General features: G+C 32.7%; 1 protein-coding gene across 1 annotated transcript; it reads right to left on the bottom strand.

The window, feature by feature from the left end:
* Positions 1-4,822: 4,822 nt before the first annotated feature.
* LOC138330989 (degenerin-like protein asic-2) lies at positions 4,823-16,355 on the bottom strand. The gene is made up of 12 exons (XM_069278454.1): positions 15,980-16,355; positions 14,324-14,519; positions 13,506-13,542; positions 11,052-11,199; positions 10,534-10,625; positions 9,681-9,841; positions 9,238-9,306; positions 8,498-8,603; positions 8,083-8,158; positions 7,267-7,374; positions 6,638-6,713; positions 4,823-5,716 (listed from the first exon to the last, which is right to left on the bottom strand). Exons 1-12 carry the CDS (start codon positions 16,144-16,146, stop codon positions 5,549-5,551), a joined length of 1,404 nt encoding a protein of 467 aa, XP_069134555.1. The 5' UTR covers positions 16,147-16,355; the 3' UTR covers positions 4,823-5,548.
* Positions 16,356-17,510: the final 1,155 nt, after the last annotated feature.

Here is a 17,510-nt window from a genome sequence, read left to right as displayed (position 1 = left end):
TAAGAGGCATCGCCGTCTTATAATTTTGAAATGTTTGTTTATAAATGTTGTCTCTGTGTAAGCTTGATTTTGCTAAATGATTGAATTCATACGCTCAGGAATATGTTTCGCATTTTGATCTTGTTTCTGAAACAAATATATTTATCCTAAATTGAATAAGGTTAACTCTATATATGAAACAATTTATTCTGTTTAAAAACAAGCAAATATGTAGTAACAGTTACCTCCCTTGTTATATTGAAAATCAATGTTTCTGATAGGATTCATGTTTAAATGTTTATCATAATTACCAAAAGTTCTTTGATTGAAATAGATGTATTATAATTGTATCATAATTGATCAATGGATATAAATATTGATTGTTCTTTATCCTAAATAAGCAGAAATTAAGCTAAGTATATAAAATATCTAGAATTACTCATTTTGGAGAATTTATAGGTGCGAATGGATTATTCGCTTAATATTTTATTGTATTCTTGTTCGAAGAACTATTCTCTCATAGAATTACAAGATATTCTATATATTAAGCATAGTGTGTAACTATTCATTGGTTCATGATCAGTTTGATCATTTTCTCTTGTGTAAATTAAGTCTTCAGTTACCAAATTTAGATTTTTAACACATTGTGTTTACAGATCATTTTTAATTAGTTAATAGCCAGTTATTGTATAGTTTGGTTTATCTAGTATTCAATAACAATTTATGGAGTTAATTATATTAATATTCTCATTTGAGTTTGTAAATGATGAAATAATATACATTAAGCTACATAAATTGAAGATATATTTTATAAATAGGAATTTCCCTTTATTAGTGTACTTAAAGCTGAATTCCAGTATAGATATATTTTATAACTTATCGACAAAGGTCAAAGTTTATAGATTACAATTTAAGATACTAATTTCTTTATTATTCTGATTATTTTCATCATTATTGTCGTTTCTATTATCATTAATTACTCTCTCATTACCCCTCTCATTGTCAAGTGAGTTCTACCATATAATTGATTATTTGCTAATTTTCCCCAAATTATTAAACTAAATTATCAAGTGTTCAGTGTGTAGTAAACCTTTTATTGTAAACTGTACTGCCTGTTATTTCTTGGATGTGTTGTAAACTTATAAGTGTAACTTTAATCTTTCCATTGTATTGTATGTGCATTTGAATTGTCACTCTTGACCAAGACCAATAAAGAGGAAACATCTTAAGAAACAGCTCTCTCTATTATATTTACAGAACGACAAAACCCGATGAAATAATTATTAAATGATTAGCAACAAATACTGAGTGATCTATAAGCCTATGCGAGTAGTCTCCCCTACCTCGGGTGATTCGATAATCCCTACTCGCACATATATAATCAGACTACGATAAAATCAATGTAATATTATCTATAAGAACCTTTCCCTAAGGCTTAACACTACCGAGCTACCGAGTACTCAAAATCACTGTGCACTCACAGTACTCACTGCTACTGAGCACTCACGTTTACCGAGCACTCTCAGAGCAATCACTCCAGCAATGATTCACACACAATCATTACATTTTACCGAGTACTCACAGAGTAATCACTAGTACTCTCAATGATTCATGTAATCGTAATCATTCAACGAGCAATCCCAAGGCTCAGTTTACAACTTACTCTCCAGAGTATATAACGCGGAGGAGGAAAGCCTTATTCAGGCACGTCAATCTCCGATCTCAATCTCTTCCGTAAGTTATTATCAACTGACGTATATAGGCAAGCCTTGTTCAGGCACATCTATATTTACCTTGTATTAACCACTTAGGTGTTTTCGCTTCAGCAGCTCGTTCAACACTAAGAAAAACTCTCGTTGAAACCGCGGCTTTATATACTGCCGGGCAACGACTTTAGCGCCCTCTATTTGCAATAATCCTAGGCCCTAGAACGCTTAACTTACATATAGCTTAACATTACAAGCGTCTACTTGACGGCGAGACTAACAGACAAAATAGAGCGGACAGCGATTCCGGATAGCATGGTAATACAACCGTATTTCATCACAGATCGTGAATTCGTGGCCCGGATAGGGCACGAGTCAATCAATTGTCATGCTTTGTTAAATTGTGTTTCTTTGATATTTATCATTTCAATATAAATACAAGCTATAATTCCCTATTAAAATAAGCTTACAGCATAGTCAATTATACACGATTCTATGTCGTCATGATAGGTACATTGTATGAAACATGTCATGGGATTAATTTTATTAAACAATCAACAAAGTTATTGACGTGGAAATATTTAATTAACACGTTTTTATCTAATTATTGCTACCGGTAATGGTAATTTGCCTTTATTGCCTTTCATATTTCATGTGATATTGTTTGTTTTCTTGTTCAATTGTCTTTTCTTTGGGTACTACAATTTAATAATTTCACGGGTTATTAGTAAGTTATGTAGGCCTTTTTACCGGCGGACGCCGTCTGGCACCATTACATTGAGATTTTATTTTCAGATAAACTTTACCTAATGATGGAGAGAAAGAAAGAGATTATTGAATAAATATTATTCTTTTCTGTCTAAATAAAGAACAATTTAAAGTAAGTTTCCGTGCAGTACAATATATATTTGAACGTTAACACGACATACAATAAATTGTGTTCGGCACACATTGGGTGGTATGTATACGTATCAATAACACGCGAAGACTAACGGTTAATTCTGTTTCATTTACTAATACCTTCATCATCAAGTACAGAACAAGTCATGTCTATTGCAGCCGAAGAGAATATTTAGCATCATCATATGACTTTCTCTTCGTAAAGAGTACCAATGACACAGTGATCGTAACAGAACTATTTCCTTGTAATACAATGTACATTGTTCATGCCAAGTGTGTTCCTATGCCATATGCTACTGTTGTCGTGACCCGATTATTGATATGCCATCATGCATATGATTCGTTCTGGATTTATGTCTCCGGGGTAGCAACAAACATAAACATTATGTCTGCATGAACAACTATTCCAGTGTAGAAAATTAAATTATATTTTGCTATATCTACAATTCCTTATAAGGTTTGCTTTGGATTCAGTATTTGAGTGTATTAGTCTGGTTGACTAACGCTTCCGAATTGCTATCGGCACAAGCAAAAAAATATATAAATAAATAAAAGGAAACCGAAAACTATGATTTAGTTGTATAATAATTATAATTTGTTCTTTTCAGGTATGAATTATCGATCTCAAGTACTGTTAGACTTTCTGTTTACTTACGCATTCATGCGAAGATTCTACGAAAGTGCTGTGGAACTGATAGCAATTTTCCAGACAATATAAGCATTCAACCGCAAATAATGAAATTATATTTTGTTGATAAGATTTTTTTATTTCTAATTTCTTAATTAGCGTCTATGTTGTTTGTTGTGTTAAGTAACATAGCAACAGTCCAGCGCGTATTGCGATACGGTGTTTGTGTAAGGATAAATGATTAATGGTTAGAATGTATATTATGGAGATATAACACAAATGGAGATATAACACAAAACATTTCTAAATAAACTTCGAAGCGGCGAATTATGTGAGTACACGCAATGTTTTGTGTAATACATGAATCTCCATCTCCATCACATGGCAATGTATTCAATAAATTCTTATCATTCAATTTTGAAGTACTACTATAAACAATCTTTCCAAACTTCATTTTTCAATTGTTTCCTGTGAAATCATTACCCCATTATATCTGCCAATCAGATGTGACGTTATAAATATCGACGTCACTGGTTTGTATTTATTTCCCAATAAAATGTTCAGAAAGTTGTTTTTTTGCTTTAATATTTTGTGAAAAATCATCGGTAGAAGCAAAATCTGAATTATATTTAAGTAAATATGTATAATATTATCGGATATTTTTTCTCGCGAGTACATGTATAACCTTTTTTGTGAAAGTTTTGATACAAATATCTACATCCGTGTATTTGTAGAGATTGAAAAAGGGAAACGGTTCTTTGGAAACTCAAACTCTATTGAACGAAAGCCTATTCGTTATCGCAAATTTAACTTTTCAAAAATGATTGAAAACAAAATTACCAATAGCAACCAATAAAACCGATAATATATAAGCAAATGATATTTATTAAAAATTAAAAACATATATAAATCTTTCAAGATTTAAACCAACACATTTATAAAAATTATAAGACGTGGTATATCACGACTTTACAGAAATTAGAAATCATGTAAACACCTTGAATGATTGTTGGATGATTTAAACGTTCTTATTCCAGTTATAACCGAACCTTGATCTTTTTTACAATAGCAAACTAAATGAATAACATGAAGCAAATTTGATTCTCTATAAAAAAAACCCACAATGAACCATTGACAATTATGTAAGTTACAACTTAAAACTCCATCCAAAGGTAAATGCGAAATTTTAACAATCACCATACGATAACATTGAAATCATTGTTCATGGCGTAATAAGGTCACAACGGATACATATTCACAAGGGAGTTAACTCTGTAATAAACAAAGATGGAATATATCCATTCTATTTATATTTCACGTATGACTTGCGGATAAAACCCCGGTCGGCTAGGTGAAATGCCAACTGTAGTTTGAGTGAGGTCAAACGAAATTGGATACTTTACTATAGCAGAAGTGTCGGATATCTTCTGTCCAAATCAAAATCATTAACGATATTTAAACACACTGAGATATTGATATATTCCTACCTTGTACCACTATGGGAAACAGTGTATTTCGAAAGAACTTCATGACTATGAAATACTAGAAGAAATGGAAGCATAAAGCAGTCCAATAACATTTAAAAGATATCATAACAATTACATTGATGTTACTTTTTCACAAGAAATTTATTTTTATTCTCCGACGTCACACTTGCTCTAAATTTATTAATAAAATACTCTATTTTCTCTACTGTACATCTATTGCAAAACAAGTTATATACATACACGAATCAATTTTGTTGGTTCCGGATGTAAGAGCATGGTGTTATAGTCGTAGGTAATGCATAACATGTACAAAGTAAATAGGATGTATACATTACATGATATAAAACAGTGATCGTTCCATATGGATATCTAATGATTATAAAAAGAAAAAACAAAAGATTGTCTTTGAGGTAAACTCACTAAAGGATAAAGCACCCACTTCACAAGCATGTGGCAACATATAAGTTAGGTATTCATAAATTGAGCTAAATGTTCGTATTGTAAAAAAATCACCCCACGTCTATTTATAGAAATACCAGATGTTAAGTAAATACAATGTAATAAACATATAATTTTTATAGATTAGTATTCAGCTATTTCACAAGTAAAAAGAAAATAACCAGCAGACACTCCTATTGGATCAGCTAAGTTAATGAACAAACCTATTTTTTGTATAGTCATCAAATGTAGGGTAAAAATGAATGTCATTTCAAGCCAAGATTTTACAGATCCGCTCGCATGTCCAGATATTATAACATACTAGTCGTCAGTTTCTCATTTTCCGCTTTATTGGTGCTTCTACTTCCGCTTGCATGACCATAGATAATGTCTAACCCGTTCAAGCCGTCTCATTCATCCAGTTTCTCCGGTATATCGGAATGGTTGGTCCGGCTTTTCCTTTTGCAGCAGTATGTTATCCAAAGGACAATGAGCTCGAGGACCTCGGCCACACTAAGGACAGATAACCCAGCCCACAGTCCTAGTTGTCCGCCAATGTCACTGACGAAATTCTCCGACTGCAAAGACACCAAAACAATTTGGTAAGAGAAGCTGTGAGACAGCAAAACGGTATTCAAGCATAATGTCTTCGGGTCAATTCAGGTCAATTTCAGGTCAATTTCATGTGATATTTCATATCAAGATTTTTTGCAGATCGAATTAACAATAAGATATATCGGCTGTGCGCCATAACGCGTTACCGATTATTTGTCGTACGATGTTACTGTAACGAGACAAATAATAATAAAACTTTTTGTATCGCGAACGCACCAACAGAAAGTATAGGCTTTACCTATTGGATTCCATTACGTTTTCCGCCAAAACTTAGTTTAAGAAACAAATATTAAATCTTTATAAGATGGAGTATCATCCTTATCACCCAGGCTCTTACCTAAACATACTAGACTAAGTGTCTCGAATGTACTTCAGAATTATAAATGTGGGGTAACTACCTAGTTTGTTAACGTAAACGGGTCAGATATACTGCGCGGAATGTTTGCCTGTGTGTTTCGTTTTAGTGAGATAGCACTATGATGAGGAGACAATACAGTAAACCACCTTTCTTTCGCATAAAATTTATGTTCGCTAATTTTACTATAGTAAATTCGCGAAGGTTAATTTCAGCAAATTAATATCTTCCCATACTTACATTGGAATGTATTATAATTCAATCTAAACATCCGTGAAAGTTTATCCCCAGGTACTGTTATTGAAACGTAAATCGTGCAATTAGGTAGTCGCGAAAAATGATATGATTACGGTTATGAGAAACAAACTGATAATATCCTTGATTAAGCTTGGTTGCTGGGAGTTTACTGTCATGCTCTTTGCCTCATATCACTTATGAAACATATACTGATTCCGTTTTTGCAGCATTGTCCTTATATAGCTTTATAATAATTACGTTTGTTTAATTTACCACTATTAATTAGACTCACTGTATAAGACAGCTCTTCGTCGATGATTTCCTTCGTCAATGATGAGAAAAACACACGAACTCGCATGTAATCAGCTCTGAAATGTAAATGGATACGTCACTTAAAAAACGGTTTACAATAAAATTCAACATAATACAACAATTTGGTCTTTCGTCAAAAGTCATATCAATTACCTTTATCAAATGCGATGATGTTGACTGAAATTAACAAACACGTACTTTTAGTATCCAATGGTATATGGTATATTGTCTGTCATTTCTTATCTGGTCCCAGTTCGACAGATTTCTTCAGACAACGTATGAGCATTTCAGTCGGAAAGAACTACAGAAGAATGGGGGGGAGCTCTTATGTTCAGGAGCTTTCTGTGGTTTTTATAATAATTTGCTATTAGGAATCTAAATTAAAGGTACAGAACGGTCGTAAAACTGGCACATTTATAGATACCTTATCTGATTGTATCCACTAATAAATCCAAATATGGTAGTTTGTTTCATGTATCGATTCCTCATCTGATTTTATATACTATTTAATCCAAATATGGTAGTTTCGTTTTAATGTTTTTGAGACCTCACTTGATTTTATCCACTACTTAAACCAAATATGGTAGTTTCGTTTCGCGTTAGTGATACCTGATTTTATCCACCTGGCTGCCCCAATTGTAGTCGGTGGCTAGAACCTCTCTGTAGTAATTAGACGGCCATCTCGTCATAGAAACAAATGTCTTGTACGTTTTCTCACTGGGGACGAACAGATAAGAAATAAACAAGTTTTCAGTTCATTGGCGTACATATACTAGTTGTTGAATTTATCGGGAGTAACTGTTAGCGATTTATTATTTTGAATTTATCCGTTGGGATTCGTTTTCGCGAATTATATTTGAAAGCATTTGAAATCTTCATTCAATAGACATGCAATGTAAACCCATGATTTTGATAAATTTTGAAGGTAATAATTTGGATAGATGCGCGATTCAGTAAAATTAAAAACCCCGCGAATATTAGCGTCTATACTGTAGTAAGATATAAGATATGTGTAATTGATGCAGTTTTAAGCATATTTAGGTGCATTAGGAGCAAAACCCCGTAAATTGATTTTGATTTTTCATTTGCCTTAATCAAGTCTGACAGTCTCCATTAAATTATAATTAAAATACAGGCATTGTTATGAAGATGGGATACCTTGATTTAGCAGTCTGTCTGCTTTGCTTTTTTGAGTGTGTTATTGAAAACAAATGGACTGTAGAAAGTGGAATATTTAATGGCATTTTTCAGAATTTTTGAGCTCTATACAAATTTTGCGTGATAGGTAAATCTTGTTTTCGACATGTTATCCAGGTCAAAACACAACAACGATTTTTTTTCAATAATATTTTTTGTTCACCACAAACAGGTGCAGATCTTTATTTTATAAAAGTTAAGCTTGAATAATTCAAATGTTTAACTTACAAACAGGGGAATTTGCACTCATTACATATTTCACTCCTCATCATTGCTTCAGTTTCTGTCTTCAAACAGTTCAATTCTAGGATGAAAAGAAGCCTTGCAATACCATAAAATATTTTACTGAACTAACAATTAAAATAAATAAAGTTTTACAACGTTATATACAGTTGAACTTCTCCCATTTTGAAATCTATACCGCGGTATAGTGTTAAAAGCTATTAATTGGATACATACATGTAACTATTACAGTTTTGATTCTATTTCAAGTTTTATATTAGATCATTTCTCACTGATATACCATGTTTCAATTTCACAATAAAATATTAACCTAACACCCACACCGTAAACCTTCAGACAAAGAACGTTAACATCGATATCTCAAATCAAAAGACGCATGACCAATTTAACGCAATGGTACCTGCCACGGTGACGCACGTGTTCTGGATATCGTAACTGTACTCATGGTGAGGTGCGCAGTTGCATTTGCGAGAGGCGTGGGCTATTGAGCAGTTCCGCATACAAGCCTGTTTAATGAGATAGTATTTGTATATGTTCTTATATCGGCGACACATCAATCGGTTTGTGACCACTGGTGTAGTTTTGACACAGGAGTATCAACCATCCATCTCGATATTATAATAGGAATCGTTATCGTCACAGCTATTTTTAATTGATGACGCTGGATATGATTAATTTCAAAATCGGAACCCAATACACGATGGCCATGTGGTTTTATCTTTAGTACAAATAATCATAAAGATGCTTAATTAATTGTAAAATATTTTCTTGCTACTATCTTAAACATTTTTATGTGTCAAAATATGAACAGTTAAAAAATGCACAAGGTGTTTGTAAAAAGGATCAAGATAAATTTTGAGTTCTTTTCTAAAAATTTTTAAACAGACTGAACAATCCGATAAAAATGAGATGAAGGACAAGGTCAATCATTATCAAATGCTAACTAAAGTGACTGGTTTGAAAAGCGATATTGGATAATTTATTATGTACCTTTTCAGGTTTCTAGTCTTAACCAATTACATTTATAATATTTTCTAACAGTTCAGGATAAGGCGTTTTAATCAAACACCACAGGGACACTACTACATGTAATATATGTAAGACCCAATCTACATTTTGTAAGTAAATTTTTAAACATACCAATCTCCTTTGCCATAAACTGTCCTTTTCACATCGATTTTCAGGTCCCGCAACTCTATTTGTCTCCGTCTGTGGTCGAAAACACAAAAATTCATAATATTCCGGATTCCTCCCCCCCCAATGAATATTGTCCCCAAGTTTCCGTAATTCAAGCAAGTGAAGAATAATTTTCCGTTTAAAAAGTTTACAATTCTTCAATTTATGCATTTCAAATAAGAGATTGATGTTAGATTTCAAGTTTTCTTTATTTCAATGTTATTTATTACACATTATTACACATCGTCTTGATGGTAATGTTTAATATATATACAATGAATTTTTTTATTTCATTTCATAGTGTTTGCATTAAACTTATCATTATCACACGAAGAAATAGAGGCATAAAATCATAACCAATACAAAATTTTATAATAAATACGTATCGTCCTAGCGACAATACCTACCACTGAAACAGAGATATCAGTTTCAAAGCCAGTGGGAAGGCTAAACCCATTCCCGGTGAAAACTTCAGTAGCGTCATCCTGTATGATGATCCGGATCCCTGCTGATTCCGCTACATATGGTATATACTCTGCTTGGGACACGGAAATAATCATTTCAAGACCTACAAAAGAGTCCACAAGAAACTCAAAAAAGATCATATGACTCTTTCACGTGAAGGTATGAAGGTTATACAGGTGTACTCCTTCGAGGGCTAACTACAATGTAAATTAGGAAAAAAACAGTACATGTACATTATTTTTTTCTGATATCACTTGGTCCATGTATAACAGTTTGGCTACTTTGAAATTTGAGGTTTCCATTTATTTAATTTTAACGCAGAATATTTCATGTCGTCATTGTGACAACATATTAAGGCTTATGAAATTCGTTTGCTTATTTATTTAGAATTATTCTTCATTATGGAATGTATATGGTATGAACGCAGTTAGCAAACACGCGCCATAAATGGACGTGTCCGTATGTAGCGTGTCCGTTACCAACTGAGTTCATTTTACCGTCATCATACTGTCTTATTACAGAGTTGCCTCCTTTGCTCCATTGTGAAGTCATTATTTTATGAGAGAAGTTCGCGCCAATTTCTCTGAATAGTGTGACGTTACGCTCGCAAACACATGACGCCTACCCATAAGGGCAAATAACTTGTGCATATGCTTACACAGAATATGAATATCAATCCCTGCATATATACGTTCCTGTTTTGACAAAATAAAGCTAGAAACTTCTGTCGACGAAGAGCAAATAACGACAAATATCGGAAGAACAAAATCCACCAAATTGATTGGCTATACGTACCGGCGTCTTTACCGGCATTCTCTGTAAGGAAATCGTCTTCGTTCTTTTTATAACAAATTCCATGTCCTCCATCGCGAACTACTTTAAAATCTCTGTAGGGAAATAAGTTTATAAAACATCAATCATCAACTTGAGTTCTGTGAATGATGTTAATTAATTAATAAATACTTAAACAAACGCCCAAAATTTTTAATAATTTTTAGATGAAATAAGACACAAATTTTAAGCAAAACTTGTTTATTTCAGTCTTCATGATAGCATCAATTATATATACATTCACATTATCGGTAAGATGTTTTTACCAAAGCTAGACATATGCCGAAATGGTTGGTATGAGCCATGCCAAAAGCTAACAAACTTTTTCAGTAAAGCAAAATGACAATTTAATGTTGATAAGTACGTTCTGCTATAGCAGTTGCCTTGGCAATAGCAGCAGATAATTGTATATCTTCATTTTATTATAGCAGTTGCCATGACGGCTCTTATGAGCCATTGTAGAATTCTTTCTAAATACTTACTTTGCACTGCAGTTCCTTCCGTCGTATTTGCAGTCCACTATGAAGTCCTCGAACGCACCGTTAAGGGCTGTTAGGTTAGCGGTTGACAGATTCGCGAGACGGGCCTCGAATAGCTTCTTCGCCATTCCGAGAGGGTGACTGTACTGGTCTATGTTAAAACAATGAAAGATGAATCCATTGATAATTTCGTAGTAGGCTGTGCTATTTAGATGTTGAAATCTTGAAGGCAGTTGACCATTTTACAAAGGACTACCCATAATTGCTAAAATACCCTCCCTTACAATTTTATAAAAAATGCTCACCGCCGACGCAAGGTATATTTTCTCTATCCCAAACAGGAACAGACGAATTAGGTTTTTTTTGATCAGTTACAAAAGTTGCTTACTTTACATCATTACCACAATTGAAAAATTTCAGTTTCTTATATCAAAACAGGAAAAAAAAATATCAAAGTTTGCGCCCCTAAAAAAATCCATGGCACTATGCCCTATATGGAATTAAGCTCTTATAGTGCTTACACCAAGGGCAAGATAATTATCTTTTATGCATTATAAATCAGTTATTTTTGATATCATGGGTATCGTTTTTGCTCTGCCAGCGACTGAACATCTTTATAAGATGATGATACAATAACAATATACAACTATTGACTTTTGTAGGTTAATACGAAGAATTGTTAAACCTGGGAAAGGTGATATTCCCCGAGTCCGAAGACCGAGGGAGATATTACCTTTCAAAGGTTTAACAATTCCTCGTATTAACCTACAAAAAGTCAACAATTGTTTTGTTACATGAAACGATAACAAGTTACAATGATACAAAATTTGCCACTTGGAACAATTTTGAAGCAAGGATAGCCCAATGACTAATTAAACAAAAAAATAAAAATTCTTCATCCATGTATCCTCAGTAGGTACTTTTAGTGCATGTACTTCTGCTGTAATTCTTCACAAATTGTGTTAAAACATCTTTCCTAATCCTACCTCACTGTTCTCTGCCATGTTGGATTTGGCTATTAACCGATGATCGGCAATGCTCTATTTTGATTGGTCAAAAATGTGGAAAAGACAGGGAATTCCCTGCGTCTATTTACAGCCAGGTTACCGGATTTGCAATGTCAACCTCTAAACAGGTGTTCATCGGTCTCAGGTTGACATTGCATTTTGTCAAGACCTGACCGAGCGGTCTAGACCAATCAGAAAACGGTAAAACTCACAGTCATATAACAATATAATATGTTCATTGATAACATATCATTTAAATTCCCCACATGACAATCTGATACCAGTGTATATTGAACGGCCACATTCTATGATGAGCTAGCCCAAATATGTTATTATATTTATTTGTAATTTTAAATAGTAGCAGAACCTTAAACGTCTATGGAATAGCTGATGCCGACGAAAACACTTACTTAAATTAAAAGATGGTGTGTGATTGAAAGTCGGCAGCTGCAAAATAAAACAAAATGTGAAGAAATGGCGATGGTACATTTTGTTATTATGACCGATCGTATTTATATGTATTTTCTACTTTTGAATCTCCAAACTTCAATTACGTGAATATCACGTGAACTGGGACAAGAAAAAATATCTTCATGTAAAACATTGTAGTGAAAATATGTTGCCTGTGTAGCACAAAGATATGCAGCACTAGAGTGTATATTGGATATTTTAAAATGACACACAGTAAATATCATTAATCTAAAACTTCAAGGGAAGCTCTAAGCTTGTTTTCGGATAACCAAATATGTTAATGTATTGGATGTATATCAATATATGAACAAAATACGGTTCTAATTAAACTAAAAATATCTAACTAAAACAAAACCATACGTCAAATGAAGTAATGTTTAGATACACTGCATGAAATCTGCAATTGTTTTACTCTTAGAAAAAAACAGGTGGAATTGTATCCTACGGGCTTAAAACATTTCCGCTTCTGCGCTGACTTTTAATGGAGTACATATTGAACGAATTGATATGATATAACTGTTGTCGGTAATATTTTTCCAATAAGATATAATAGTATGCATATTTCTCGATATCACATGAAAATAACAAGATCTTTCCAAAGATCGCGCTATAGAAATATAAGCAATCATTTCGTACCAAAGGGAGGCCACTCCGTGCATTGAAAATTTTGATAAAATATTTATGAAATTAATGTGATATACAATGTGTTAAAAGATGAAAATAAAACCAGTTAGGATACTCACTGAAGCTGTCATTCCACTTGCATTTTTAAACTTTTCTAATGGAATCATACTATGGTCTGAGGCTTCTGACAGAATATGGTTGAATTCCCCACATGACAATCTGATACCAGTGTATATTGAACGGCCACATTCTATGATGAGCTAGCCCAAATATGTTATTATATTTATTTGTAATTTTAAATAGTAACAGAACCTTAAACGTCTATGGAATAGCTGATACCGACGAAAACACTTACTTAAATTAAAAGATGGTGTGTGATTGAAAGTCGGCAGCTGCAAAATAAAACAAAATGTGAAGAAATGGCGATGGTACATTTTGTTATTATGACCGATACGTATTTATATGTATTTTTTACTTTTGAATCTCCAAACTTCAATTATGTGAATATCACGTGAACTGGGACAAGAAAAAATATCTTCATGTAAAACATTGTAGTGAAAATATGTTGCCTGTGTAGCACAAAGATATGCAGCACTAGAGTGTATATTGGATATTTTAAAATGACACACAGTAAATATCATTAATCTAAAACTTCACGGGAATTTATAATTATAAGCTCTAAGCTTGTTTTCGGATAACCAAATATGTTAATGTATTGGATGTATATCAATATATGAACAAAATACGGTTCTAATTAAACTAAAAATATCTAACTAAAACAAAACCATACGTCAAATGAAGTAATGTTTAGATACACTGCATGAAATCTGCAATTGTTTTACTCTTAGAAAAAAACAGGTGGAATTGTATCCTACGGGCTTAAAACATTTCCGCTTCTGCTCTGAGTTTTAATGGAGTACATATTGAACGAATTGATATGATATAACTGTTGTCGGTAATATTTTTCCAATAAGATATAATAGTATGCATATTTCTCGATATCACATGAAAATAACAAGATCTTTCCAAAGATCGCGCTATAGAAATATAAGCAATCATTTCGTACCAAAGGGAGGCCACTCCGTGCATTGAAAATTTTGATAAAATATTTATGAAATTAATGTGATATACAATGTGTTAAAAGATGAAAATAAAACCAGTTAGGATACTCACTGAAGCTGTCATTCCACTTGCATTTTTAAACTTTTCTAATGGAATCATACTATGGTCTGAGGCTTCTGACAGAATATGGTTGAATTCCTTTATCCCGACAATTTTCGAGAAGCTAGCCGGGTTAATATTACAGATGATAACAGCCGGAAACGCCTGGGGTGCAGACTTCAGTGATATAGTGGTACTGATGGGGTTACTGAAACAACGAGTGATGTTAAGGTTGAAGACAGTACAGTTCCAGATTTACTTACTTGGTCAGTTACTCCACAGTTGGTAAATCTCGCGGGTGTAAAATCTTGCGGGTTTCACGATTTACTATTTTGAAATTATTTGTTGGGGTATGTTTTCGTGTATAATGCATGCAGCTTTGGGAAGCGTCATTAAGACGATAGGTTTTAAAATGTAAAACCATGATTTTGATTAACTTTGCTTGGTATTAAACTTCGCTAATTAGGATGGACACGCGAATTTACCGAAATATTTACCCCCCAGGAATATTAACAAATATACAGTAGTATGTAATGGTTTCTGCAACGCAGTATTCAACTTTCTCTCATACCTTTGGGTGTAATACTAGTTTATCCCAAGCAAAACACCCATGTCATCTGAGGATGTGATCCATTGCTACCAATGCAATACGATCTCGTGACTCCACGGCGTCAACATCAAGGCTGATGCAGTGTGTCTTGGTATAATGTTAATGCTTGTTTCAGAGACCAGACCGGTATTATTGTACAGGACGCAAACAATTAGATCTTAGATACATCCCACAGATACCATATTTTAAGAATTAATTTGCAGTCATCGTTTTCCTCAAATTCATTGCCTGAAAAATCGTCGAAATGGAAGAGAAAATATTCTTTCATATGTGGATAGGAAGGATAAGAATATTCAATCATCGATATCAAAAATTGTTTTAAACCCATCGGCAAGCCTCGGGTATTACTACATGTTATGATCATCCTATTTTTCCTAGGCACACATGAAAGAGTCTTGTATAACTGCATATTGATTTATAAATGATTTTCCATTTAATGTATTCATCGGCAAAATGAATCTTTTATTTTTTGTAAAATCATAGAAGTTTTCTTCCTTTTTGTATAATTTCATTTGTTTTGGGCACTGATTTTCATATAAACATGTAACAATGACGAATTATGATAAAAATCTGCCAAACATCAAACTTTATTCCTAGTCATTATTGAATTTAAATGGACTTTTACTACTTTGAAAAACCATCAAGCAACAAATTATATGACAATTTTACATGTATCATGTGATATGACGTCAATATACACGCATTTATCTGTAGCTTCAGTTGATATAGTAAAGAATTAATTTGGATATATTTTTATGTTATGGAGATTTAATACAATCATACGATTGTATTAAAAATCATATTGTCATATGATTCAGTCTTAAATAGATTACCGCTTTTAAATTCAAAATTAAGTGAGGAATTATTTTCAATGAAATTTCAGTCAATCAGAAGCAACGTTACAAACGGCAACGTGATGTCCCTTTGTTGACCGATAAAGTAGATAGGCCAATGGAATTGTTCGATAAGAGCAAAATTGAATTGTTTGTTCATAACTACATATTTCTTCATATATTTATTTATTATCTTTTTTTGGTATAAAATAAAACACAACTTACGATGTGAACTGTTGTCCTAGCCGTGTGACCTGATATATACACATTCCAATAGAGGTCATAAATAGAGCAGTCCAGACAAGCTTGTGAATGATATGTTTTACGGTTGCTATGCGCCCCAGTCCATGAATCGAAGTATATTCCATAAACGATTTCACTGGTTGAAACATGGTTTTTTTTCTCGTAAATATCTACAATGATGCTATGTAATTCATATAAAAATGCACGCTCAAACAGTCATTATCAGGTCTATCAAAAAACTCGTGTCACAAAATGTCAATAAATCCATATAACGAAATAATTCATGCTTACGGATAGCATATATTTCACTTTTGTATTATATATAAAGGGTAAAATAACAATTTCACTACCTGTTCTCATCAACACTAGGACCCAACTACGAATCTCCTTGTGTACAAGTGTATACTATCTATCGTATCCGAATCATTAAGACCGTACCTTTAATATCACATTAATTATTAATTAAACCATACGTTCTAATTGATTCAGCTCTGTCAATTAGTGCCGTAGCGCTAAAGCGACATAGCTGTAGCTTGTCAACGGAAATATTGATATGGCTATTGCCGCTAATGCTACGTTAGTTGTTTCTTATCTGTCACTTTAAATATGAAATAATTTCCTTTAAAAATTTTTTTGCTAAAAGAAAGGATATCAGTTATATTCTTCACAATTAGTTTATCAGTAAAAAAATATTTGTTAGAATCGCAAAAGTTTTTTCAACATACTTTCGCAAATTTTGCAATCAAAGTTGATCGTCGATCCGCGCAAAAGTAATTACAACAATTATACTGAGGGAAGAAAATTGTACCATTTTTGTTCAGAAAATTACGGCATTTAACATCCATTTTTTCTAAATAAATATTCAAATTTGCCATTTTTGAGTAGATTCTGCACATGAAAAAACAGCATTAGTCTGTACTAAATCCGCCCCGTAAATGAAAATAATTAATGAAATGTTCTGCGATATATATATTGTTTAATTGACGTGATATATATCAATCCTTTTTTTTCAAATGCTTTACTTCTCGTCATAATTAATTTCTAGTGATCATTTTTGGAGGAAATTAGGTAAAAAAGACGCAAGTGAATTACCTAAAACATTCTCACCAAAATGAAAATAAATCAAAATTGTAAAGTTCAATTTTTATAGAAAAATAACAGACTAAAAAGTGACAAAGTTGCCTTTAATCAGTCAATTTTCAAGAAAATTGAACCACAATTTGTCAAGATAGAGCATTTTTAGCACCAAAAAACCTTCATTTTTCATTGAAAAAGACGGGATTCACAATAGAGTTATCTCCCCTATTATATATACTTTTTTATACACTCACTGCAGAATTTTCTGTTACAATATAGCCTAGATGTCAATAGTTTTAGTTTTAAAATAATTAACAATGTTTAATCAATATATATTAACCTTAAAACAGCAATTTAAGATTGATGGGATTATTTGTGTTGTTATTTTTAAAACTAATAAAATAATTTATTCATAAATTCAAACTTCAGAAAAGGG

This window comes from Argopecten irradians, chromosome 9 (assembly GCF_041381155.1).
Source record: "Argopecten irradians isolate NY chromosome 9, Ai_NY, whole genome shotgun sequence".
In the NCBI taxonomy this organism is placed as follows: Eukaryota; Metazoa; Mollusca; class Bivalvia; order Pectinida; family Pectinidae; genus Argopecten; species Argopecten irradians.
Note: the sequence above shows the minus strand (reverse complement) of the source record. Positions and strands in the feature narration are given on the sequence as shown.

What these genes read in the sequence shown, in the direction of transcription:
- LOC138330989 (XM_069278454.1), bottom strand. Translation starts at nt 16,146, where the DNA reads ATGTTTCAACCAGTGAAATCGTTTATGGAATATACTTCGATTCATGGA. An exon ending in GGAAGGAACTGCAGTGCAAA is followed by an intron (nt 10,626 to 11,051) that starts GTAAGTATTTAG and finishes ATTTCCCTACAG; the next exon opens with AGATTTTAAAGTAGTTCGCG. An exon ending in CACGTGCGTCACCGTGGCAG is followed by an intron (nt 8,159 to 8,497) that starts GTACCATTGCGT and finishes TTTTCATCCTAG; the next exon opens with AATTGAACTGTTTGAAGACA.